This window comes from Apiospora kogelbergensis (genome assembly GCF_038363985.1).
Source record: "Apiospora kogelbergensis strain CBS 113332 chromosome Unknown utg000005l_segment0_segment0, whole genome shotgun sequence".
In the NCBI taxonomy this organism is placed as follows: Eukaryota; Fungi; Ascomycota; class Sordariomycetes; order Amphisphaeriales; family Apiosporaceae; genus Apiospora; species Apiospora kogelbergensis.
In genome coordinates this window covers 415067-438588 of record NW_027117422.1, presented here as the reverse complement: position 1 = coordinate 438588, position 23522 = coordinate 415067, and the positions used below count along the sequence as shown (strand labels likewise).

The 23522-nt window shown below is 56.0% G+C and overlaps 10 protein-coding genes across 10 annotated transcripts; 3 read left to right on the top strand and 7 right to left on the bottom strand.

Moving 5' to 3' along the window:
- Positions 1-909: 909 nt before the first annotated feature.
- On the bottom strand, positions 910-2638 carry PG998_006722 (uncharacterized protein; the record flags this gene model as incomplete). Its single annotated transcript, XM_066873538.1, has 3 exons — positions 910-1287; positions 1326-2483; positions 2540-2638. The coding sequence occupies 3 exons, from the start codon at positions 2636-2638 to the stop codon at positions 910-912; spliced, it is 1635 nt and encodes a 544-aa protein (XP_066729483.1).
- A 787-nt stretch (positions 2639-3425) lies between these two features.
- PG998_006721 (mfs monosaccharide transporter) lies at positions 3426-5107 on the bottom strand (the record flags this gene model as incomplete). The annotated part of the gene is made up of 2 exons (XM_066873537.1): positions 3426-4926; positions 5013-5107. The coding sequence occupies 2 exons, from the start codon at positions 5105-5107 to the stop codon at positions 3426-3428; spliced, it is 1596 nt and encodes a 531-aa protein (XP_066729482.1).
- A 926-nt stretch (positions 5108-6033) lies between these two features.
- Positions 6034-7780, bottom strand: PG998_006720 (peptidase M24- structural domain-containing protein; the record flags this gene model as incomplete). The annotated part of the gene is made up of 4 exons (XM_066873536.1): positions 6034-6227; positions 6317-6675; positions 6751-7100; positions 7130-7780. 4 exons carry the CDS (start codon positions 7778-7780, stop codon positions 6034-6036), a joined length of 1554 nt encoding a protein of 517 aa, XP_066729481.1.
- Positions 7781-8429: 649 nt separating this feature from the next.
- On the top strand, positions 8430-10114 carry PG998_006719 (metabolite transporter; the record flags this gene model as incomplete). The annotated part of the gene is made up of 3 exons (XM_066873535.1): positions 8430-8620; positions 8710-9690; positions 9754-10114. 3 exons carry the CDS (start codon positions 8430-8432, stop codon positions 10112-10114), a joined length of 1533 nt encoding a protein of 510 aa, XP_066729480.1.
- A 104-nt stretch (positions 10115-10218) lies between these two features.
- Positions 10219-11709, bottom strand: PG998_006718 (uncharacterized protein; the record flags this gene model as incomplete). Its single annotated transcript, XM_066873534.1, has 3 exons — positions 10219-10262; positions 10317-10736; positions 10800-11709. The coding sequence occupies 3 exons, from the start codon at positions 11707-11709 to the stop codon at positions 10219-10221; spliced, it is 1374 nt and encodes a 457-aa protein (XP_066729479.1).
- A 1181-nt stretch (positions 11710-12890) lies between these two features.
- On the bottom strand, positions 12891-13709 carry PG998_006717 (uncharacterized protein; the record flags this gene model as incomplete). The annotated part of the gene is made up of 1 exon (XM_066873533.1): positions 12891-13709. One exon carries the CDS (start codon positions 13707-13709, stop codon positions 12891-12893), a length of 819 nt encoding a protein of 272 aa, XP_066729478.1.
- Positions 13710-14986: 1277 nt separating this feature from the next.
- PG998_006716 (uncharacterized protein) lies at positions 14987-17287 on the top strand (the record flags this gene model as incomplete). The annotated part of the gene is made up of 3 exons (XM_066873532.1): positions 14987-15618; positions 15696-16578; positions 16634-17287. The coding sequence occupies 3 exons, from the start codon at positions 14987-14989 to the stop codon at positions 17285-17287; spliced, it is 2169 nt and encodes a 722-aa protein (XP_066729477.1).
- Positions 17288-17535: 248 nt separating this feature from the next.
- Positions 17536-17886, bottom strand: PG998_006715 (uncharacterized protein; the record flags this gene model as incomplete). The annotated part of the gene is made up of 2 exons (XM_066873531.1): positions 17536-17706; positions 17758-17886. The coding sequence occupies 2 exons, from the start codon at positions 17884-17886 to the stop codon at positions 17536-17538; spliced, it is 300 nt and encodes a 99-aa protein (XP_066729476.1).
- A 920-nt stretch (positions 17887-18806) lies between these two features.
- Positions 18807-21231, top strand: PG998_006714 (uncharacterized protein; the record flags this gene model as incomplete). Its single annotated transcript, XM_066873530.1, has 3 exons — positions 18807-18976; positions 19041-20917; positions 21008-21231. The coding sequence occupies 3 exons, from the start codon at positions 18807-18809 to the stop codon at positions 21229-21231; spliced, it is 2271 nt and encodes a 756-aa protein (XP_066729475.1).
- Positions 21232-21444: 213 nt separating this feature from the next.
- On the bottom strand, positions 21445-23031 carry PG998_006713 (Major facilitator superfamily transporter; the record flags this gene model as incomplete). Its single annotated transcript, XM_066873529.1, has 1 exon — positions 21445-23031. One exon carries the CDS (start codon positions 23029-23031, stop codon positions 21445-21447), a length of 1587 nt encoding a protein of 528 aa, XP_066729474.1.
- Positions 23032-23522: the final 491 nt, after the last annotated feature.

The following is a 23522-nucleotide window of genomic DNA, read 5'->3' as shown; positions in this document are numbered from 1 at the left end:
TGCTGCTGCTGCTTGCTCCTATAGAGAGAGGCACTAGTCATTTTCATCAAGTAACAGGATCGCCGCGGAGTGGAGCGCGCGAGTATAACGGATTTGGGGGAGGGCGCATGGGGGGTTAGGAAGACGGGGAAAGATGGGGGACGATGGTTGGGGGAAGAGACAGACAGACAAACCACTTCCCCAAGTCTCGTTCTGTTTCAGCCGCAGAAAAAAATGAGAAGGGGAAAAAGAATGTACGACAACGCGTCCACCCCTCCAACGTACCGACCTCGTCCAACCACACCCCGCAGGCGTCTTGGGTGCCGTGCGACCATCAGCTTGCATCCTTGGCGTCAAGAGCGCCATTGCCATTGGTGTCCGACGAGCCAGTATCTGCAAGTTCATCCCATTTATCCGACCTCGTCGGGGCTTGGGTTGGGGGTCTACTATCCTCGAGCAGTCTTCCCTGGATCGGACCGTTTAGGCCGAAGGAAAATACAGGATTCGCGCAGTCTTGCGGGAAGCCTTTGCCGAACCCCACGCGACAAAGATTCAGTCGGCTGCTTCTTGCTTACTGATCTTTCGTGAGCCCCAGCAGTGTCGGTGGTACGGCGGTAGCAAGACTCGTCAGGTCGCGGATGACTGATTGCGAGGTCTAGACCAGTCGGTTGGTGGAATTGGGTTCAAGGTATTGGTAGATAACCTGCCGCGTTTGCTGCTGGTGCCCGCCACACCCGGCCGGCAATAACACCATGTTTAGCATTGGGCATTTGGATAAGCATCCTATTTTGACAGACATGTCCAGCTTACGTCAATTACAACGAGCATATTTCAATGTTGTAATAATTTATGGCATTTAACGATAACTTGCGTCCTCTTCTTGTTTACCTCTTATCCTACCGAAAACGAAGGATTCACATCTAGGGGGCCTTAAGAAAGCGAAGCGATTGACCGCCGGGCCTGCTCGAGCTTCCACTCCTGCATCCACTTCTGTACAAAGTGCGCCTCGGCCTTCTGGACCTCGACCACGGCGGTGGGGGGCAGCTCAGCCGTTGTCTCATTCGGGAAGAGCCCGTTCTCGTCCCAGTGGTGGACGGCCTTGGCGATGAGCTTGAACGGCTCGTCGAGGGTGTCGACCCGGTCCGCCAGCCCGAGCGCGTGCGGCGTCGCCGCTCGCCAGGGGTCCCACTCGCCGTCCACGATGGCCAGGCGCGGGTACGAGATGCCAAAGCCACCGTGCTTGTTGATAGCATCGATGTCGGCCGGTTTGGTCAGGTTGAAGGCCGTCTTGCAGATGGCCGAGCCGTACTCGAGGTCGATGGTGCGCGAGATCAGCGGCAGGACACCTTCGGGGTGTCGCCCGTCTGGATGTAACCCCATTGTGTGCAATATTGATAGGGCCACGATCTCCAGGTCTGGGATATATCGGTCGCTGCAAAGTCCTCACCGCCGGCCGCGCTGTTCGCTGTCCCAAAACACTGATCTTGGTCCTCATTGTCGCAGGTCGCTACAGTCTCGCCGCGGACATAACCAATGTAGTTCAGCATGCGGTTCGTAAGCGTCTTCGACTCGTTGCCCCAACCACCAGCCTCAATCAGCTCCCCGACTCGCTCTCGCAAAGGCTCTGTCGCAGGATATAGAACCGAATCGGAGGTGACATTAGCGCAGTACACGAAGAACTCTGTGCTGCCCGCCTCGGGGTCCCAGTTGTAGCCCTGCAACGAGTAGATGCCCGAGTTAATGGAGCTGGCGAAGTCGGCATCCGCCGTCACATTGGGCAGTCCGAACGCCTGCTTGACCTGGGACACGAGCTTGGTATCCTTCTTCTTGGCAAGTAGGATGTTGTCGACGACATTGGTCAGCTTCTGGGTGGTCTCCGCGCAGCCGGTGGGGGCGAATACAGCCGCGGCCTCGAAGTACTTCCAATAGTCCCAGATGGCTTCCGTGACTCCGGACGACGAGATGGCGCCCCAGTACGTCTCGGGGTACAGCTTGCGCAGGAAAGCGACAAAGGCGCCGGCGTAGGAACCGCCGTATGCGATGTAAGCCGTGGTGGCGGAGGTAAGGTCGAGATGCTCTAACCCAGGGAACTTGACGTGCTGGGCGAAGTAGGCTGTGTCGGCCAAAGCCTGGTCGGTCGTCAGGAAGCGCATGTTGGGGGTGTTGAGGTCCTTGACCGGCCAGCTCTCGCCATAGTAGCGGTGCTCGAGGATGACGCCGATCCCGTTGGTCGCTTGAGTGAGCTGCGCGACGATGCCCTTCTCCAAGAATGGCAATCTACCCACCCCTGAAGTCTCACCGGCGCATAGCACAATCACAGGTCCTCCAGGCTTATAATTTTGGGCATCGAACCAATATCTCATGTTATAGAAGCCATCGGAATGAGGCTCGTAGATGGTGTCATTGTGGAAATGGTCGATCGGAACGGAGATGTTGAACGCAGGATACTTGGCGGTGGTCTCAGTTTGGCGCTCGCTCAGCGTCTGGGCTCCCTGAGGTCGAATCTGTAGGAGGCGGCAGCGTTAGATCCAAACAAAACAATAATTAGTGGTTCACCTACTTGTTTACGCAACTCCTGTAAAGTGAGAGGCGTCTTGGACAGAGCTACGGCCGCCAACGGGAGCGACAACAAGGTCGCCAAGTAATTGACGCGAACCATGTTGTGAAAGACGACGGAAGTGAAATGGAGATGCCCCCGTGTCGGATACAGTTGATCTCGGGCTAAGAATATTAACGGGATGGGTCATTCGTTGGGGACGAGCGGGAGCCGGGCGCTTTTATCTATCAAGCAAACCCGCTGCGGCACGGGGCACAAACGAACGCGTGTTTGTTGGCCCAGGTCGGCGGATGCTGGAGGATCTAATCAAACAACCTGGACTCCCTTTGCAGAATCCCTTGCACCGGCAGATCCGGTTCGGATGAGGGAGACACCCTTGCGGCATCTTGTCAAGAGGAGCAGTCGCCACCAGCCAGATGATACGAGGCATTAACCCGGACTGGACTGAATCAACAACAAACGGTCATGAAGGTTGAGTCAAGGGACGGAACAGGCAGGTGGGAGCTGAGCCGCCATTTTAGCTCGATTCCTAATCTCTCGGCAGTGGGGTTGGCCCGAGAAGAAGCTGCCCACAGTAGGACGACTGCCCGCATCCTAGGCAGCTCCTACTTCAGGGCACTGACGCCGGGAAACGATTCGCTCGGCAATCAGCCGCATGCATGTCTTCATCATTCATTCGCTACCTCCCTAATCCCATCTAGTTTGCAGCGGGACTCTATACTATATTACTTGATTATTAATGGAGGTTTAAGACGTAGACCACCCCTACAGCGATCGGCTCCTAGCGCTGCATGGTCCTTCTGGGATTTTGGGCTTTGGGGATCTCCTAGTATAACTAGCATACGGCACAGTCAAATGGCAGACCGCCTACTAAATCAATGGCGTGATCTCAAAAGCGGCGTAGCCTCCTCGACCGCATCGTCCTTGTTGGCGGGGGCGGCATGCGCAAGAACCTGCCCCCGTCGACCTTGCGGACGACCCAGCTATCCTCGTCCCGGGCCGCGTCGAAGAACGCCTGGTTCTCCTCGAAGCTGCGGCCGCCGCTCTCGGGCGAGTAGCGCCAGGTCCACCAGCCGGCGAAGGCGTTGGAGGCGGCGAAGACCAGGAAGAGCCAGTACTTCAGGTTGTTGAAGACGATGGGCGTCAGCAGCGTGACGGCGAAGTTGGCCAGCCCCCACACGATGACGCTGATGGCGCTGCCCTGCGCCCGCGCGCTGCTCGGGTAGATCTCGGTCGGGATCAGCCACACGGTCGCCAGCCAGCATATACCGAAGACGGCCGTCGCCGCGAACATGACGACGGCGCCGGGCACCTCGGCCGCGAGCCGGCTCACGGCGGGCACGTCGAGCGACAGCGCGCCGAACGCCGTCAGCAGCGCGAAGCACGCCGACAGCCCCGCCGAGCCCCAGACCATCAGCTTGCGTCGGCCGTACCGGTCGATCCACAGCCACGCCACCGTCATGAACAGGAAGTAGCTGATGAAGTTGCCCAGCGTCACGTACTCGGCCTCGCGCACGCCGAAGCCGAGCAGCTCGAACACCTGCGGGCCGTACACGCTGACGGCCCCGTACCCGGTCAGGGCCTGGTTGATCTGGCCCATGACGGTGACCATGCTGGGGTGGAACTGGCTGCCGCTCGGAAGCAGCATGTCCGTGTAGCCGATCTTCTCGTTGTTGTCGTCCTCGTCGCGCTGCGCCGCGCTCAGCTCCTGCAGCATCTCCGCGGCCTTGTCGTCGCCGTGCAGCTCGACGAGCGCCTCCCGGGCCTCCTGCTTGCGCCACTTGCTCATGTACCAGCGCGGCGTCTCGGGCAGGCGCGAGATCAGCGACAGCAGCAGCAGGGGGAAGGCCTGCATGGCGACGATGGGGACGCGCCACGCCCACTCGCTGTCCTTGCCGAGCGCCGACGTGGCGCCCAGGTTGATGGCGAAGGCCAGCAGCAGCCCGAAGATGTTCATCTGGAACTCCTGGGCCAGCGCGCGGCCGCGCGCCTCGTCCTTGGCCAGCTCCGCGCTGTACACGGGGATGGTGGCGTCGATGCCGCCGACCGCCAGCCCGAGCACGACGCGGCCCGCGAGCATGCACGCGAGGGCGCCGCCGCCGCCCCACGGGGTCGCGCCGTGCGGGCCCAGGCCCGCCACGAACATGAGCAGGTTCCCCACGACGGCCGTCACCAGACACGCGAAAATGGACGGCTTGCGCCCCTTCCGGTCGGCCCAGTCCGAGGCGGCCACGGCGCCGACGGCGCACCCCAGGTAGTAGACGCTCACAATGATGCCGACGACGGGCGACGTCTCGGCGATCTGCATCGTCTTCAGGTACGAGCGGTTGGTGTTCACCATCGACATCATCCCCTGGTCGTAGCCGTACAGCGCGCTGCGGCATTTCCCACTAGTCGTTAGCCCATGTTTCTGTTGTGCAACCACACGGATGACCGGAGGACCCCAAAGGGTGGCCGCATTCGCAGTATCACTTACATGGCCGTGCTGCTGAACAGAACAATCTCATTCTTTTTGGAGATGACAGGCTTGGCCTCGACGCCCTCGGCAGGCTCTGGCGGCGGGAAGGGCATGATTAGCTACGTTAAGAGGGAATAATTCAGAAAAACGCATGCGTGTGTTACGAAGCCAATGTGGCTTGCTTGTCCTGCTGTGAAAAGTATTGTCGCTTATCCGCTCAGACCTTTTTCGATAAGACCACCACACATATACTTCCGAGTAAGACGGAAAGGAAGCGAATCGGAATGCCTCCAGAAAACCCAATTGGCAGAGAGGAAGGAAGAGGGTGGCAGGAATTCTCGACACCATCCCTCTCGAGGCCTCTCCCTCTCTTTATCGACCTTGACTACTGTAGGTGGGGGTGACTTATCCCGGATCAGGTGCAGATGCGCTGGTGAGCAGGGGGCTTTTCCTCTAAGCGATCGCAACGGCCTGCTGCCATCGCTCGCTTTTTGCATGGCTAGAAAATTGCGACGCTAGACAGGTGCAATGACATAATTGCTTCCCGCGCCACCAGAGTAAGTTATTTGTGCCGAGGGTCCTTGGATATAGCATCTCGATTTACTTTCGCATGAGTAGGATAAGTTCACCTTAGTAGTCTTGGGATCTGATTCATCTTGTTACTAATTTACAATGCGCTGTTGAGAAGTTAGAATGGTGATCCGTGTTGCGGCATGGATTAGTAGTAACGTCTGTCCCCTGTAGGAGGCGCTGGCGCGGGGCTCTTATACGACGTCACACCACTAATGATTGTTGCCAGGGCAAAAACTCTTTCATTAGTAGCTGCTCTACAAGCAAGCATGGCAAAGACGTCCAATTGTTGATGAACACTTCTGCTAACAACACAACATACATAAACGTCCCGGCAGTTCTATTGATATTGAAATGCATGAAGATCTGATCGGACATGCTGCGCTTGGATAGACAGTCGAAGAGACCTATTTCCACCTACAGACGGTTGTCAGACAGACTTACCGATACAGGATATGCAATGCATGCTTCAGGGGTCATAAGGCCCTCTCGCCCTCCGACCAGTAAGCAATTCCGCCTCGCCGTCTTCCTTGACCAGGTAGATATCCTCGTGGCGAACCCCGAACTTGCCCTCCAGGTAGATGCCCGGCTCGTTGGTGAACGTCATCCCCGGCCTTAGCAGGACCTTCTTGTTCCACTTGTTCAGGTACGGAGACTCATGCGCTGCAGGCAAACCATCAATCAGTCCACACTCCCATATTATAACAACATGTCAGACAGGAGGATGCATATATATAGAAAGATAGACCGACCTTTGATCCCGATGCCGTGGCCCAGCCGATGCGTGAATCCGTGGCCGTAGCCCGCGTCCTCGATGACGGTTCGCGCCGCGATGTCGACGCCCGCCGCGGTATGGTTCGGCAGGAAGGCGGCGGCGGCGGCCGTCTGCGCTTGCAGCACGATGTCCCATACCTTCAGCTTCTCGGCCCAGAGCTCGGAAGACGCCGACGCAGCGTCATGGCCGTGCTCGTAGGCAGAGGATGCCGACCGGGTACATCTCGGCAGGAAGCTGGCCAGCCACGTGAGCCATGAAGACGGATGCTGCCGCTGTTTGGGCGGGTCAATAAAGAAGCTCCGGCAGATGTCGGACGAGTATCCGAGATAATGCGCGCTGAGAAGCAGGTCGGTCAGTAAGCGGTCGCCTGTATTTCCTGAAGTGAGACCCCGCGTGGTTTTGCGTGCTTACCCGACATCAATGACCACCATGCTCTCCTCGGTCAATTTCTTGCCGCCCGTGACGAAGCCTCCATGGGGCAGAGCGCCGTGCTCCTCGAACAAGACGATGTCGAAAAAGAGCCCGAAGCCGATCGACACCAGCGCCGCATCCAGGACGTCGCGCACCTCGTCCTCGGTCAGCCCCGGCACCAGGCAGGGCCGCATGGCGCGCACGGCGGCCACGGTGCCCGTGTTGACGGCGCGGAGCAGCTCGACCTCGGCGGGGCTCTTGAGCTGGCGCACGAGCTCGGCCTCGGGGCGGAGCCCGACCGTCTCGAAGCCCGTGTCGGCCAGGCCGCGGGCGATGAAGTCGCGGATCTCCTCGTCCATCATCAGCTTTGGGGGGAGGCGCCATCCCGGAACAGACGGGACCCCAGCAGCGTGGCGTACGGGTCCCAGTGCTCCTCCCAGACGACGATGTCGAGCGCCGCGTCGTCGCGCGACGGGATGCCCAGCATGCGGACGCGGCCCTCCTCGAAGTGCGGGGCGAGGAAGGCGGTCCGGGCGACCGTCTCGCCCGTCGCCGCGTCCGTCTGCGGCAGCACCAGCATCAGGAAGGGCCGCTCCTCGGGCTCCCACGGCTCCCAGTCGGCCTGCGAGACGTTGCCGTAGTACTGGAACGTGTAGCCGGGCTCGAGGACGAAGGCGTCGGCGCCCGACGCCACCAGCGCCCGCGCCAGCCGGTCCCGGCGCGCGAGGAACTCGTCCGCCTGGATGGGGACCGCCGCGTCCAGGAAGGACAGGTCCGCCTGGAAGTTGTCGATGGCGCATTGCTGCACCTTCGCCACGTCCGGGCCCTGGCTCGGCTGTTGCTGGCGACGGAGTGGTGCCCAGGCTGGCAAGGTCCAGATGAAGGCAAAGAACGCCGTAGAAAGTAAGAACGCTTTGAAAAAGCGATGAAGAGTTTGCCGCCGGTCATTCGTCGCCTTGGATATCAACACGCCTGGCTGCTGCGATGGCGCCGCCGGGCGTGCCGCGTGATGTTGCTTTTCGAATGTCATAGTCGTTGCCAGACTTCTCATCCATACAACAGTACCCCCAAGAGGAGAGATTCGATGAAGAAGTAAGCGAACCCTCGGACGGCTCGCTTGAGATAGCCCTTGCGCAATGTCTGCGTGGTGGGCGATGCAGTGGGTGCACTTTGTTACCCGGACCGGGCAACCCCGACTCTGTGGAGACCGACTAAACCCCTTCCCAACCTTGAGCCGGCGGTTGTCAGTACAGACAGCGCCGACATACCAGGCTACCCCGCCCTACCCTACCAGCAGGCCAGGGATCAAGTCTAGCTTACCCCAATCCCCCTAACGCGAAGGAGACCAACTGCTGCCTATCATCTCCAACGCCGGCGCTGTGCCGCTGCCTCTGCTCGGCTCGAAGCCCGAGTCTTATCATTGCGGCTATCGGCTCAGCGGACACGCGAAGAACCTTGGCACTTGTAGGTAGGTTGGCAGCTCATTTAATCCAAGCATTGGCGTTCGCCTGCTGTCCGAGTGAGCATCAAAAGGCAAATGGAAGAACACGAGTGAAATATCTCAATACTTGGTTACTTAAGAATGTTGGTGTATTGATCACGACGTACCAATTGAGCCATCGACCATATTACCTTAAGAATTGATGGGGACACCTCCCTTTCCAGGTACCCACGACAACATGGAAATTGAGTCTACTCCATCAAAGGCCGAAACCATGGCGTCGCCTGAGAAGAAAAAGGAGCCAGATCTTCGCCCCGCGGAGAGTGTTGAGATCCAGCCCGCCGACGCGCCAGAGAAGACCTACTTCAGCAAAGCCTCGGTATGGCTCATGATCCTATTCTCCGGGCTGGCGATCGGCTCCGACGGCTAGTAAGAAGCACAATTTCCTCACACCGGTTTCCCCTCCATCGCATACAAGCACCCCTTCCCCGGCTCCAAAGCTCACATGACACCCACAGCAACGCCGCCGTCATCGGCAACGTGGAGCTCCTCCTCGCGATCCTGTACCCCGAGTCCCTGACGACGGCCATCTACCAGCGGCTGTCCAACGCGTTCCTGATCGGCATGATCGTGGGCATGCTGCTGTTCGGCGTCGTGGCGGACCAGCTGGGCCGCAAGACGGGCGCCGTCGCCACGACGGTGCTGCTGGTGGCGGGCATCGCCCTGTCGGCCGCGGCGCACGGCGCGACCGACACGGGCCTGTTCTGGATGCTGATCGTGGCGCGCGGCGTCGCGGGCGTCGGCGCCGGCGGCGAGTACCCCGTCAGCGGCGCGGGGGCCGCCGAGGCGACCGACGAGAGCAGCGCCTACCGCAGGCGCCGCGGCTTCATGTTCGCCATGCTGGCGGACCTGTCGGCGTCGCTGGGGTACGTGTGGGGCGGGCTGGTGCCGCTGCTGCTGCTGCTGTGCGTCGGCGGGGAGCAGCGCCGCGACAAGTACGACGTCGTCTGGCGCACCTCGTTCGCCGTGGGTTTGATCCCGCCCCTCGCCATCTTCTGGTTCCGCCTGCGCATGGCCGTCTCGACGGCGTACCGCAAGTCGGCGATGCGGCGGCAGCGCGTGCCGTACTGGCTCGCGCTGAAGCGGTACTGGCGCCCCTTGCTCGGCTGCGCCGCGACGTGGTTCCTGTACAACTGGATCTCCATCCCGTTCGGCATCTTCAGCAGCACCATCATCTCGCGGTCCAACGCCGGGGGAAGCCTCGTCAAGAGCCTGGGCTGGGGCGTTGTCATCAACTGCTTCTACATCCCGGGCCCCTTCGTCGGCGGCTACTTGTCCGACAAGATCGGCCGGCGCAAGACTATGGCGCTGGGCTTCACGTTGCAGGCCGTTCTGGGGTTCGTGCTCGGGGGTGCCATGGTGCCCATCCAGAGTGTATTCCCGCTCTTCGTCGTCCTCTATGGCGTTTTCTTAACCCTTGGCGAGGTGGGACCTGGAAGGTTTGTTGCTGTCTGCATTGCCCCTTTTGAAAACCACGTCACCACTGACATTGTTTCAAACAGCACGGTTGTTCTTGCCGCGTCCGAATGTTTCCCAACGTCGATCCGCGGCCAGATGATGGGTCTGATCTCGGCCTTCTCGAAAGCGGGTGCAGCCATTGGAACTCAGGTTTTCACGGCCATTCTGAACTCATACTCCAAAGATGTCACGAAGGGCAACCAGGTCGCGTTCCTCATTGGCTCGGGCTTCGCAGTCCTCGGCGCACTCATCGCCCTGTTCGTCATCCCAGAAGTGTCGCGGCGCCTGGACGACGATGACCAGGCTTGGAAGCAGTACCTGCAAGAGAATGGATGGGAGGCCAATTGGGGAGACGATGTCACGGAGGATCCGTCGGCAGTCGTGATGAACCGAACGGTATCGTGATTAAGAAGCATATCGGATTAAATAGGCTTATGGCGTGTTAAATTTACAAAAGGTTGGACCCAAGGCCTAGTGTAGTCCAGGCTAACTCTCCCCTAGTTGGTCGCTTACGTGCTTTCGAGGGAGTGACCGGCGGGTCCCTGAGACATGTCTGCCATCACAGTTAATAACAGGGAATTGGGTGAAGATTCAACTGAGAACTTACAGTCTACTGTTACGAATGCTCGATCGACCTCTGGAAGACCCTCACAGACATACTGAAGCGTCTCGGCGACATCGTGGGCGGTGCGGACCTTCTGCTCTTCATCCATGATCAGGTCAATCTCCACCCAGGTACCGTCGCCTGCTTGGTACGACTTGATAGACTTGAAGCCCTTGATGCTGTCAATGACGCTGAATCGGTAGGCCAAAAAGATGATACGAGACCAGGTGCGGTCGCTAGCTTGGATCCCCGTAAGAGCCAGGATAGTCATAAGACACGTGTGGCCCCAGTCGTAGATGATGAAGAGCGACAACAGCAGAGCGCCGACGGGATCGAGCAGGGGCCCGACCGGGTACGGAATGTGGGCGCCGATGAGCGGGAAGAGAAGCGACAGCGTGTTGAAGAACACATCAGTCTTGCAGTCTAGAAAAGAGGGTCGGGTCAGTCGGGTTTGAAACACTGTTTGCGAGGGTCATATAAGCTTACCTTGGGCCAGCGCCTGCACCTGGGTAGACTTGATGGGGATGCATCCGAACCAAATGACACCCTTTAGGCCGATAGTCGCGGCCATGCTGCCAATCGCGACCATGGGCAGCGACGTCGCTTCGGTAGGCAAATGCGGCGTGATCTTGTCAATCGACTCTTTGGCTACTTGCATAAACGAGATGACCATAATGACGGAGAACACCAGGATGCCGATGGGTTCAAGTCTCTTTCGGCCGACGGGGAATTTCGCTTGCAGCTTGCTCAGGCGCCAGTTGACCAACCTGTTCGTGGACCAGACGATCATGGTGCAGAGCAAGTCCAGCGCCGAGTCGACAAGCGAAGCGAGCAGCGAGAGCGAATCTGTGTAGGCAATGGCGACAATCTTGGCGATCAGGAGGAGAATGTTTGCGATCACGTTAATGTTGATTGCCCATTTTGCGCGCCGTCTGCTTTTGATCCTCTTCTCCCTTTCCTCTTGTGGGAGAAACGGCTCGATGCTCTCGTTGGTGCCCTGCAGGGGCCCGCCGTTCTCGTGGACGCCGTCGTGGTCCAGGTCGAGCGGGTGCATCGAGTCGATGACATCGTCGGCGAGGGCGAGGACGAGGGCGTCGACCTCGACCCAGTCGTCGATCTTGTCGTTCTGGTCGTCGTAGAACTTGCGCAGCTTCTTGCTGGGCAGCGCCTTGATCTCCTCGTCGCTCTTGCGGTACGTCTCGAAGGCCCGGTGGTCGGTGCCGGACAGCAGCTGCTTCTTGATGTCCTGGGCGCGGTTGCGGTTGATGGTGGCATTGACGATGTCCTTGAACCGGTACTGGCGCGAGTCCAGGTAGCCCGACTCCAGGTCGTCCCGCCTTCGATTGTTTTTGGCAGCGTTCCCGTTCGGGAGGAGGTGGCGTCGTGCGGCGGGCATGGTCGAGTTGGTCAACAGGTCGGGACGGGTCCTTCCAGCGAATAAGAGATTCTAGAGCTGCTGGGGCCGCGGGTGTTGGTGTAGAAGTCAAATCAAGAAGTTGCGAAATGATGCACAACAACGTTTCACGAGAGAGGCAGACACTAATAAGAAATCTGGAAATGGCGGACTGGTCATACTCTGCTGTCTGCGTGCCAAAAGAAAATACATAATTCCCCAATGGAGTTGGCAACTTGGAGCTGGCTGCCGGGCAAGCAAACAGCACGCGGTCGCGGTCGCAGAAACCCTGGCGATGATGATATCATCAAGCATGCCAATTCCCAATTCCCGCCCAAGCTTACTCCAGAAGCTTGGGCCGACAAGGAACCGGCACAAACTGCTGGGTGGATGCTTGATGTCGACGAGTCAATCTGACACAAAGCCCATCTCTGTTCCTAGATTCGAATCTGCAAAGCTAGCCTTGGTTTTGGGAAGTTGTGCTTGCGAAGGTGCAAAAGGGAACTATGGTTTTAAGCCTTCTTGGTGATCGCTCGACTGGCTGCTAGCCCCGGGTTGATGCAGTCGTCGATGTGACCATCGCCTTCTAGCTGCCCTGTGGGGGCGCTAGAAATGTTACGAGGGCCACTAACCCCGGCGGAAGTCTCGGCATCGATGCCCCTTAAAAAAAACAGGAACAGGCAGTACCGGCAAGCCGGCTCGCAAAGAAGCAGCAACACTTGCAAGGATCGAGATCGTCATCGTCTCAATCGTGACACATCGCGACATAATGAATATGAGCCACGTAAATTCTCATGCACCCGCATGTACCCCAGAGTGTCGTTGTTCGTTCAAGACCAGACATCTTGGAGAGAATTCTGGAGAAGAGACGGTTTGGGATCCAGTAATCACCGGGGAGTCGGACCCAGAGCCTGTCTTGGCTGAACAATGGAACATCATCGACGCTACCACTCCCGCATCGGTCAATTGATGACGGAACTCTACTGTAGTCGGGTCCCATGTCTCGTTAGTCTCGAACCCGAGATACATTCCATGCGTCGAATCATTCAAATGCATCAACAACATGGCGCCTCAATAACTGTAAGTCATGGTAGTTTCGGATACAGCATCCAACGTAACTACCGCGCATAACGGCACTTCACCTTTTGCCATAGATATATTTCACAAATAATACCACTCAAAATCTACAACACTCTTCGCGGAACCCCAAGCTCTAGCCAAACGGCCTTATCCAAAACACCCTCGGATTTGAATGCTGCCTCAAGCCCGTCTCTCCCCTCCGTAAAGTGGTCCCAAGACTCAAAGTGCATCGGCACCAGAACGTCCGCCCCGATCTCGCGGAACAGCCTCGCCGCCTGCCGCCCGTCCATGGTAATAAGAAACGGATCTCCACCTCCCGGGGGCGCGACTGCGGCGGCGCCAATGTTGAGCAGGGCGATCGAGATGTGGAAACGCTCGCGCATTCGCGCCAGCTCCTCGAGATAGACCGTGTCGCCCGAGAAGTAGATTGCATTGGGCCGCGCCACACCGTCGTCGCTGGTGGTTGTGCCGAATTCAGGTGCTGTCAGGATGAAGCCATTGCACTCGCCGCCGGGCAAGTGCTGGCACGGCGTCGCCGTCACCTCGAAGCGGCGCCCGCCGATGGTCAGGGGTACCGACTCCCAGTGCTTCAGCCCCACAACGCCCGGTCGCGGCGCCAGCTTTTGGGCGCCGTCCTCGGTGGTCAGGACTCGGCGACCGTCGAGCAGGCGCCGGCCCACGGGGTCCAGGTTGTCGGCGTGGTCCTCGTGGCTTAGGAGCACGGCGTCGACGGGCGGTAGGCTGTCTAGTGTGTGCGAGGGCTGGTAGTGGCTGGTGAGGACCACGCCAGGTCCCACGGGGAAGGAGGTCTCCGCGGGCGAGAGATAGGGGTCTGTAATAAAGGTTACGCCGGCCACCTCCAGTATTGCCGTTGCGGTGCCCACGTGGGTGATTGTAAGGGGGGTCTTGAAAGTGGAAGACATATTGTCGAGCTCTCGAAAGAAAGGAGTCACTCTGTGTCAACAAAAACTCGTTTTAATGCGCCCCGAATCACTGGAAAGTCCCGTTTAAAAGCAATGCATCTCGTTATGGCAGTCAGGGGGGTTCAACTCCGACTTTCAACGGAGTTAGCTTATGTCACACTCATTGTGCACCCAATCGCCCATCGGTGGTATTATTAAGATAAGAAGATCCAGTTCGAATCCCGCATTTCCGCATTGTACTTACTCACCGGGGTGAGTTGGTTACTTACATCTGCTTCCATGCTTGGCTTCATTGGTTTATACCGTGTTATAAATATAATAATACCATCGGTATTTGATAAATCAAAACTGGCCAGTCTATTAAAAGCTTCCAGAAGTCATACGTACGCTGAAGTGGGGGCAGTGACGCAAAGGGGTTTTCACTTGTAAGTCTACCGTTCTTGAGTCTCTTTAGGCTATTTATTCACCCCCAAACATCTGCAGCCAGATTGTCGTCACCGGCGTCGTCCTCCATATTATACCCTCAATTTGTAGGAATACGAGCCAGTGTTTCTCTTGCCAGGCACATTGATGATCTTGACACTTTCACTCGAAGATCGACGTCAATGCATATGCACCATCGACACCATAGGCAGCAAAACGGACCCTTGATTAGAAACTCCCGTATCACAACAGCGACATGGTGGCAGGACAGTGAGCAACTAGCTTAAATATAGATATCAATAAGGCAACATGATGATGATTGGGGTATTCTCTATGTACACCAGTAAGGGGACAGAAGCTACCTATACAAAGGAAAGGAGTACAAGACTGCGACGGAAAAACCCGGTGAGAAAGCCGTCGGCATATTAATCAGCAAGGCAACATACGGCTTCACCGGCTCAAACTAGGCATCAACCAAGCCATATTTCTAATATGTCTTACGGCCGATCATTACGGTTCCTCGAGAAATTACTGGACTGACTGCAGATGGCACGGCAAGTAAACGAGCCCTGATTGGTTGTATCAGCTCTCGAGCACCAATTTGGCTTACTTTACTCCAATTTCAGCCCCCCAAGCCTATTAATAGGTGGCTAAGCGCATGCAATGCTCAGCTTCATGGGATACAAATCTTGCATAGAATGCATATGGGGCAGTCATGATTATCCTGATAAATCTCCTTCAACTTCATGTCGGCGCGATGTGTCAAGGTCTTGCGCATTGTATTTATGTGACTTATCCACGAACAAACAAGACCGCTAGAGGTATTAACTACAGAATCAGACTTAGTCTTCATCATGGATACAGGCATACGGCCACATCAGACTATCAACCTTTCTGTGAACACACTCCATGACAATATATCAACCAGCTCTATCGAAGACACAACTATAGAACAAGCAGGAACCGGCTCTCGAGACCCGATCCTTGGTACTTCGCCCTCACGTCCTCCATCGGATGAGATCAATACACAGACTGAACCTGCGTCCACGACAGAGCTACTGTCTTTGAAGCGCTTGCAAAAGTCCAAGCGCTCCAATTCCATCGCTTCCTCACTCCAGGTCAGGGACGGTTACGATACCGGATTATGGCACAACTTCTCGTACTGGGCCACTGAAATGTGGTTCTACGACTTCTGCGCATGGTTAATCAGCTGCTACTGCTTTGCTGGAATTGTCATTACTTTGATGGTTCACCGAGATCAGCCTATACCCGAATGGCCTTTCAATATCACCATCAACGCACTGGTCTCGGCCTTGTCAACTGTTATGGGCTCTGCATTACTGGTTCCCGTGTCCAACGCCATTGGTCAATCGAAGTGGTCTTGGATTCAGAAGGATCGCCGCAAGCTTGAAGACATTGCGATATACGACGATGCGAGTAGAGGCCCTTGGGGCTCGCTGGTTTTCCTGCAGCGGAAAGGGTTCCGGTACGATTCACACCGATTTTCTCTGCCATACATAAACTTCTTGATTGTCCTTATGGTGCTGACTGTAAGATAAATAGGGGCCCGGTCGCATTCGGCGCGCTGATCACCATCTTTACTCTACCAATTGCACCTTTGGTGCAACAGACTACTGCAGTCGTGCTTGAGAAAAGACCAGTCGAAAACGCCTTCGCGACACTCCACGGACTGAATTGGTGGGCTGAAGGCTTGAGAACCGAGTACGGGATTCCGCGTATCAAAGATAACATGGTAATGGCTATCAACCGAGGGCTGTTCTTCGACGGGAATTTCAGTGACCCATTCTCACTGAACGCTCTCCGCCCTCGACCGCAATGCCAAACCGGCAATTGTTCTTTTGATGTATTCGAGAGTTTGGCCATCTGCAGTGAGTGCAGGGACATCGGCCAGTTCATCCGAGTACAAATGAGCTCGGATGGGCAAGAGTGCGGGACCCCTAATAACAAAGACTGCGCTCGGATAACCTTGCCAAATGGCCACAACTCCGGTTGGATGAACAGTACCTCTGGAGTTTTATTGAACACGAGCACATCGAGGCACCCGATCTTGCTCGAAACAGGGCTGTCGATTCTCAACCTGACTGCAATAGCTCCTTGCTGGCGCTCGGGTGATACTGATACCGACCGGAATCACCCGCACCAGACTTGTGGAGGCTCAGATGGATGGAAAACCGCGCAGGCCCAAGAGTGCTCTTTACGATGGTGCATTAATAAGTATAAGTCTGAGATGACCAATGGCGTGTTACAGGAGAAGGTAATATCTTCTATCGACCGGGGAGATTACGCACCGGGTTTCATGTACGACTTCAGCCCGCAAAATAAGTCTGTCTCCTATCAGGTCATCCTCAACTCAGCTCCAATTGAGCCTGAGAGCGTTCCCGGCTATCAAAACATCACAACCGGTTTGTACAGTGGCAGATTTTCGGTCCATCGTCAAGCTACGGACCTAGTGTCGGCATACTTGAAAGACCAGTTAGAAGGATACGCAACGTCATATGACACAAATGCCAAAGGAGATCATTCTGAAATGCCCAACGTACGGCGACTTTACACGGCAAATCTTGGGGGGGTTTAAGAATGGCTCTCGCACGCGATATTTCGATATGAGCCCAACGTTCGAGGCAATGGCCTTGAGCATGACGAGCGCACTTCGCACCCCGGGCCAGGAACGAGCGATGGTAGCCAACTATACCGTCTCGCCTGACGGCTATAGACCGAGCGACGATAGCTGGGATTTTCCTACCCAATGGCAACCCAATGATACGGCTCCTACCCGACTACTAGCTGTCCTTCGCGTGCGCTGGGCGTGGATCACGCTCCCTGCTACGTTGGAGCTTTTCATGTTTCTGTTGCTGTGTTATGTGGCCAGCTGGAAGTCCCAAGGCTCGTTGCCCGTCTGGAAGTCTTCGACACTGCCTCTTCTCCTTTTCGGCTCAGAAATGCACGATGCACACGGCGAGGACATACCACGTCACATCATGGACATGGAAAAACTCGCCAAACAAGTATCTATTAAATCCGATATTGCAAAGCTCCGATCGAAACGGCGCACCAAGCGCGGGCTCGAAGACGGCCGGGCATCAGATGAGACTCGGGGCCACGAGAGTAAAGAGGAGTTTTCCATATACAGCTAAGAGTTAGGATATAAATGGATTACTTTCCCAACCATTTTATGATCGATTGGCCGAACACTCACGTTACAGTCGTTTCCCCAGCAATCTGGATTATGAGTTCTTGCTTAGGGTCAAGGCGTCATACATCAACATAGACTGATGCATACATCATAGATGAGAGGGCTGCATGCTTGGATCATATATTTATCTTCTTTAGTATTGCTATCAATTTCCCGTTGCATAATTCTCATGTAGGAGGCCACCGTCTCTCATTCTCTCTTGTTCTCAGTCCCAAATGGAGCCCAAGGTCCTTCTTCCCTGCCCTCCTGGAACCATCGACACATATGATAGCCTTGTCCAGCTTGTGCTGCCGATGTGACAGGCCGCTGAGCCTGTGAATACTGACGTGGTGGTGCTCCATGGACTGACCCATCATGCCCCTTAATCCCGTTAGCTCATGGAATCAGTCACATACGTAAATATGTACTTACATTTGGAAGCGTAGCTGGAGGCTGCTGGACCCAAGACCCGATGTGAGTGAGCATCCGGTCCTGGGAAGCCGTAGGGAATTGGCTTTTGGGACACGGGCTCTGCTGTTGAGTGGGGTGTGAAGAGGACATGGTGAGTAGCTTGAAACAATGCTCTTGGAGTGTGTACACGACGACAAGACAGAATAGCTTATAGAGAGGTACTGCACCAAATGTGTGTCTGGCGAAGATATGGAGGCAGAATTAGATGCACAACGATGGTTCAAGAAGGGTTTCCAGGGGGGAAATGAGGATCGTCCCACGAGAACGATGTCTTCCCAGGAAGAAACATAAACATTCCGGTCTGAGGAGACCCGGGTTGTGAATATCGTGTTGTGGTGACCTTTATACCAAGAAAACTCACTGCTGCTCACCAGATGAATAATCATAGTTGGCTTGTTGATGTTTGCAACTCTTGTCCAACATCCCCTGAGTCAACCTAGACCAAAATTTACAATTGCCATTTACGGCTATCCATTATTACACAGCAGCAGCAAGCAAGATTCTCCTATCCTCAATAACACCCCACCTCCTCGGACGTTAGCTGCAGCCGGGCTACATTCGATCCGGTGTTGTCAATTCCAATTCCCCAGAACGGTATGGTCTCTGCAGAAAGGCGCCTCGTCGGGGACTCACGTGTCAACCAAGATGTAGTTGCCTCAACATACCAGACCGAACTTCCAAATCCCGTTTTGGGCTAGCGACTGGTCAATGGGCAGGTAGCCGATCATTATGATCTCAGGGGTATCAGCATAGCCAGCCGGAGCTAACCTCTTTGAGGTTTTGGAATTTCGTCCCTCTAGCTGAGACCTGCATGCACATGCCATGCAGGACATTGGACCAATTGGCTCTTGATTGGTCACAATAGCTTGACGAAGCTCAGAATAAGACTGTCGACTGGAGGGGACCATTTCCATCGTTTCGTGCTTTCTTCAACTTTCTTCACTCTCGGCTCATTCCTCTCCCACCAACTGCATTTTGAGTTCACAGGCTCTCTGTCTTCGAATTTAGCCATGGCTGATTTAGCTATTGTTCAATACACCGGTGAGCCGGTGCGGCTGCAGTCAGCACGTATCCCACAGACGCTCTGGGAAGACAGGAAAGCCCAAATAATCAGCTTGTTCGAAAATAATACACTGAGCGAAGTCATCGAGAAGATGGCGGAGGATGGTTTCAAAGCAAGGTATGGCGTGCCTATTGGCAACTAATGGGATGATCTATTCTTCAGACGCTAACTCGGCTTGAAGCCGCCGGCAGTATATCCACCGGCTCGGGCAATGGGGGATCACCAAGTACAAGGCCAGCCAGGGCAAGACGTCCAACGCCGACGACGTGGTAAATGGCAAGCGCAAACACGTCATTAAAGGAGTCATGTCGGGTGATGACCAAGACGACACACCTTCATCAACATCGCCCTCATGCCCTTTGTCTTCTAGCAAAAGACTTAGAGTTGCTGTCGAACGGGCGTTCGGTCCAGATGGAAACGCGGCTGAGGAGCCTATGATCGATCGCCTTGAACAATCACTTGCCACCATAGGGACTAAAGACACTGCTATAGCGGGAGAAGTCTCAGAATTCAACTCAGGATCCCCCGAATCTTCCAAGAGTGCGGCGGATGAGTTCTGGGCCTTCTTGTACAGTTCTAAGTCTTATTGGACCGCCGGCAAAGGAAACTTTCGGATAGCATTCGAAGTCTCTCGCCTTGCCCGGATTTACCGAACACAACCATCGAAAAACCCAGTGAGCCATAACATCTCCGACGACATGAAGGCCTACCTGAATGATATAGGGGACTACCTTTGGGGCGTCAAGCGGGGAGAAGACGCGTTCGACCTCTATGCCTTGATGCTCGAAACAGGCGACTCCCACAGTATGGAGGAAGACGTGGAAACGTTGTTGTATTGTGCGCAATCTGCCGACGGCCCAGAAACCTGCCAATGGGTCTTATCGCTACTCATGAAGTACAACACAAGGCCATTGGCACCTTCTGTCGCTTGCGATGTTTCACAACTAACACATCTAATATTAATGGAGAAATTCATACGGTATGGACTGCACGACAACGAAAAATATTGCAAAAAGAAGGCATACTATCTGAGGCGATACAATCACCCACTACCGCTTACAGACATGGATGGAGTTCGAGAGAGCATTCTGAAATCGATTCAGAATTTGTATTGGAAACATGCTAGAGAGACGCTCGAGTCAATGTCACCATGGAGTACCATCTCCACAGCCCGATATTGGCACTCTCAATTATTTGATTTCACGGTGTTACTGAAATCAGGGTTGATCAACACCTTGAAGGTCCTCAAGGAGAATGCGCAAGACACAATGGATTACCATACGACTGGATCAGAGGGAAAAGAAGGTGGAGAGGGCTCCCTTTCCAGCAGAATCTTTCAAATTCTTTGGCATATGCAATCAAAGAAGCCTCAACCCTCTGCGCTGGGAAAGGAGGAAAATCTCTTCAGCATCCAAAAGAAGTTGAAGGTTCCGCTGCCAGACTTTGTGGGCACATGCTATGGCTTCCTTGCGCGTATAATAATGATCTATCAACAGGGAGGCGGTATCAGCGATCTCCTGAATGGTCGTCAGAGCTTTCGTGTTGCTGGACTCATCCATTTCGTGGATCAAATGAAGGATTGGGACCTCCATTCGGAATTTATGCTATCCTACTGGACTCGCAACACCTTAACACAGCACCCTTTCGAGCACACTGCAGACGAACTGCTGGAAAAGCTTGGTAGTTTCTTGTCCTCCATGGCAAACAGCGCCAAGCCTGGACCTCAATTAGCACGACCACAAGGAATTTCCCAGCAGGAGCGTCGTGCAGGCAGCACTGCTGGTGGAGGCACGTTCTCGTCGGAACAAGTTATGCCGCCTTTAGCCCTGCCACGCTCAGTGCCACGTCGTAGTGTGGGTGTGAAAAACTACAGTCTAAACCCAGTACTGGGCTCGTCGTGCAGATCATCCCTTGCCTCATATGGACAGATGATCGAAGCTCGTGCCGCGATGGCCAGGAGCCAGAGGCAGGCCAAGCAAAAGAAGACAGTGAAAGGATCGGGAGGAAGTTTGCCATCGGCAGGACTTGGGATGGACGAGTTGGGTGTCTCTATGGGAAGTATCAGTTTACAGGAAACGTAACGCAATCCACGTAAGTTCCAGTCAAGTTCTTCGATGCTTTTGAGTTTATATCTGACGCCCCGATTAGAAGTTGCAGCCACAGTACCGCATCCTGCCCACTTGACACCCCTAGCTGCCGACGTTGAAGGTCTGGGAGCTGGTCCGGTACCCAGGATTGCGTCCAATCAATTTGTTGAAGAGGAAGTAGTTCAGGTGGCTCGTCTGAGCGTTGGGCATGGCTATGATGCTAGCTTTGTCGAAGAGGACATTAATATTCTCGTTGGCATGTCGGGCATTGTGTCTACAACTTGAGGAGATTTATGAGGGCATGTGAAGAAAACCCCCAAGTCTTTTTGCATTAATAATTTGTTTTACGGATGCTCATCTAGGTTTGTTTCATATTATCCGATGCTCTGTAATGAATATGCACCCCGTCCCAAGTGACCATACCCCCTCAACCTGATTCCATGCAGTGCCCACGAGTGCCAAGTCGCACGATGTATATACCTGAACCAACCACACCAGTTATCGCGTCTCACCCTCCCCATGGTCAGCCTCTGCCTCGGCAGGTGGCGACGCGGGAAAGTCCTTCTCACTAGCCTCGGGAAGATAGCGCGCCGCGACGGTGAAGCCGGCCGCGAGCAGGACGAGGAGGACCCAGACGAAGTAGCCGCCCAGGAACTGCGAGTTGGCGCCGACGGCGAAGATGCTCGTGAACAGGGCCGGGGTGAAGGCGCGCAGCCCGCTCAGCCCCGTCAGGGCGAGCGCGTTGAGCGTGCCCAGCATGGCCGGGCTGGGGCTGACGTCGTTGAGCGCGAGCTGGACGGCCGTGAAGCTCATCGAGACGCCGGGCCCCACGGCGAGGATGGTGGGCGCCGCGACCCAGAAAACGCCGTGCAGGCCCGCGCGCCGCAGCGCGTTGAGCAAGATGTTGGAGCCCAGGAAGAAGGGGTAGAAGTTAGCGCACAGCCGCATCACGCCGTTGGTCCCCAGCCGGTGCTGCAGCGGCGGGAACACGACGAGCAGCCAGAAGGCCTGCGAGACCCCCGTAAGCGCCATGAACATGCCGATCTGGAACTCGCTGAACTCGAAGCCGCCCAGCTTGACCTTGGTGAACCAGAAGACGGGGATGATGGCCGTGTAGGCGAAGGCCAGCAGCATGACGTGCGCGTAGACGTAGAGCACGATGGACACGCCGGGCGCGCCGAGCAGCTCCCGCGTGCCGTATTCCTTGACAGCACCATTGCGCGCCGCTCCTTCCTCCTGCGACGCCGCCGCCGCCGCTTTTGGTTTCCGGACGAGCGTCTCCTCGACGAAGAAGGTGCTCGAGAGGACGGCCGTCAGCCCGACGACGCCGACGGCGAAGCTAGGCAGGGCGTAGGGGTACTGCTCGAAGAAGGGGACGCCGGCGAAGACGCGCGGGTACAGCTTGGCGGGGTTAGCCAAAACACCGCCGAGCAGGGGGCCGACGGTGATGCCGGCGTTGCCCGCGAAGGCGAAGAAGCTGAAGCTGCGGGCCTGGGTGCGCGGCGTCGAGTGCTCGCTGATCATGGTGCGGATGGTGACGATGGTGCCGGCGAAGACGCCCGCGAGGCAGCGGAACAGCATCATCTGCCACAGCGACGTCGCCAGCCCGAAGATGCTCGTCGCGCACGTCACGCCCACCAGGCTCGCCACCAGCACGGGCTTGCGGCCGACGCGGTCCGCGGCGCGGCCCCAGACCAGCATGACCAGCATCTGCGTCAGGCTGAAGAGGGACTCGATCAGGCCCGAGTAGAAGCCCACGTCGGCCTCGCGGATGTCGGGCGACACGTGCAGGATCATGTCGTTGATGTAGGGGAAGATGGAGAAGAAGGCGACGGGCTCGACCAGGCGCGCGTAGCAGAGCAGGAAGATCTGCGTCCTGGGCAGCGGCTTGTCATTGCCGTTTTGGCGACCCATGACGAATACATCGTCCACAATGGCTTCAGCGACGTCCGGGTCCTGGGCGGGCGCAATTGAGGCCGTAGCCAGTAAGGGTGTCTGCTCGCTCGCAGCTAGCTCGTTGTGCAACTCGGGCCGGTTGTTTCCATTGCCGTTGGCTTTCGGGCCGCCATTGAGTACGGCTGTCATGACTTAAAAAGATCCAGGGGATTGACGCCGTCACTGCCGGTCAGCATAAGGTCAAGCAAAGACTGCGGGGGATTACAAGACCAAGACGAAGGATTTTTAAAAAAGAAATAAGAAGGCAACGAGGCACGATCCAACGTAAGCAACGGACGATAAGATGATGGAATCAGCAATAGCGCTAGTCAGCGGTCGGTCTACAAGCGCCTGTGCTACTTCCACGCGGGGAATCCACTGCGAAATACACTGCATTGCATTTGCATTGCATGGCGGCGGGCAATTACACGGTGCCCTGCCGGATTGGGCAGGAGGCACCAGGCTGGCCAGCTGGGGCTTCTTCAGGGGATCAGCCGTCGTCCGTTGTCTTTCCGACGCAGATTGTGTGACACATCTTGTACCACTAAGCGAGCCGTGTCAAGTGGATTCTGCAAGATGCATCGTGAAGGTGGATATCATGTCCAAGAACAGCTGGGATTGAGCGTAGCTAACTGTACAGG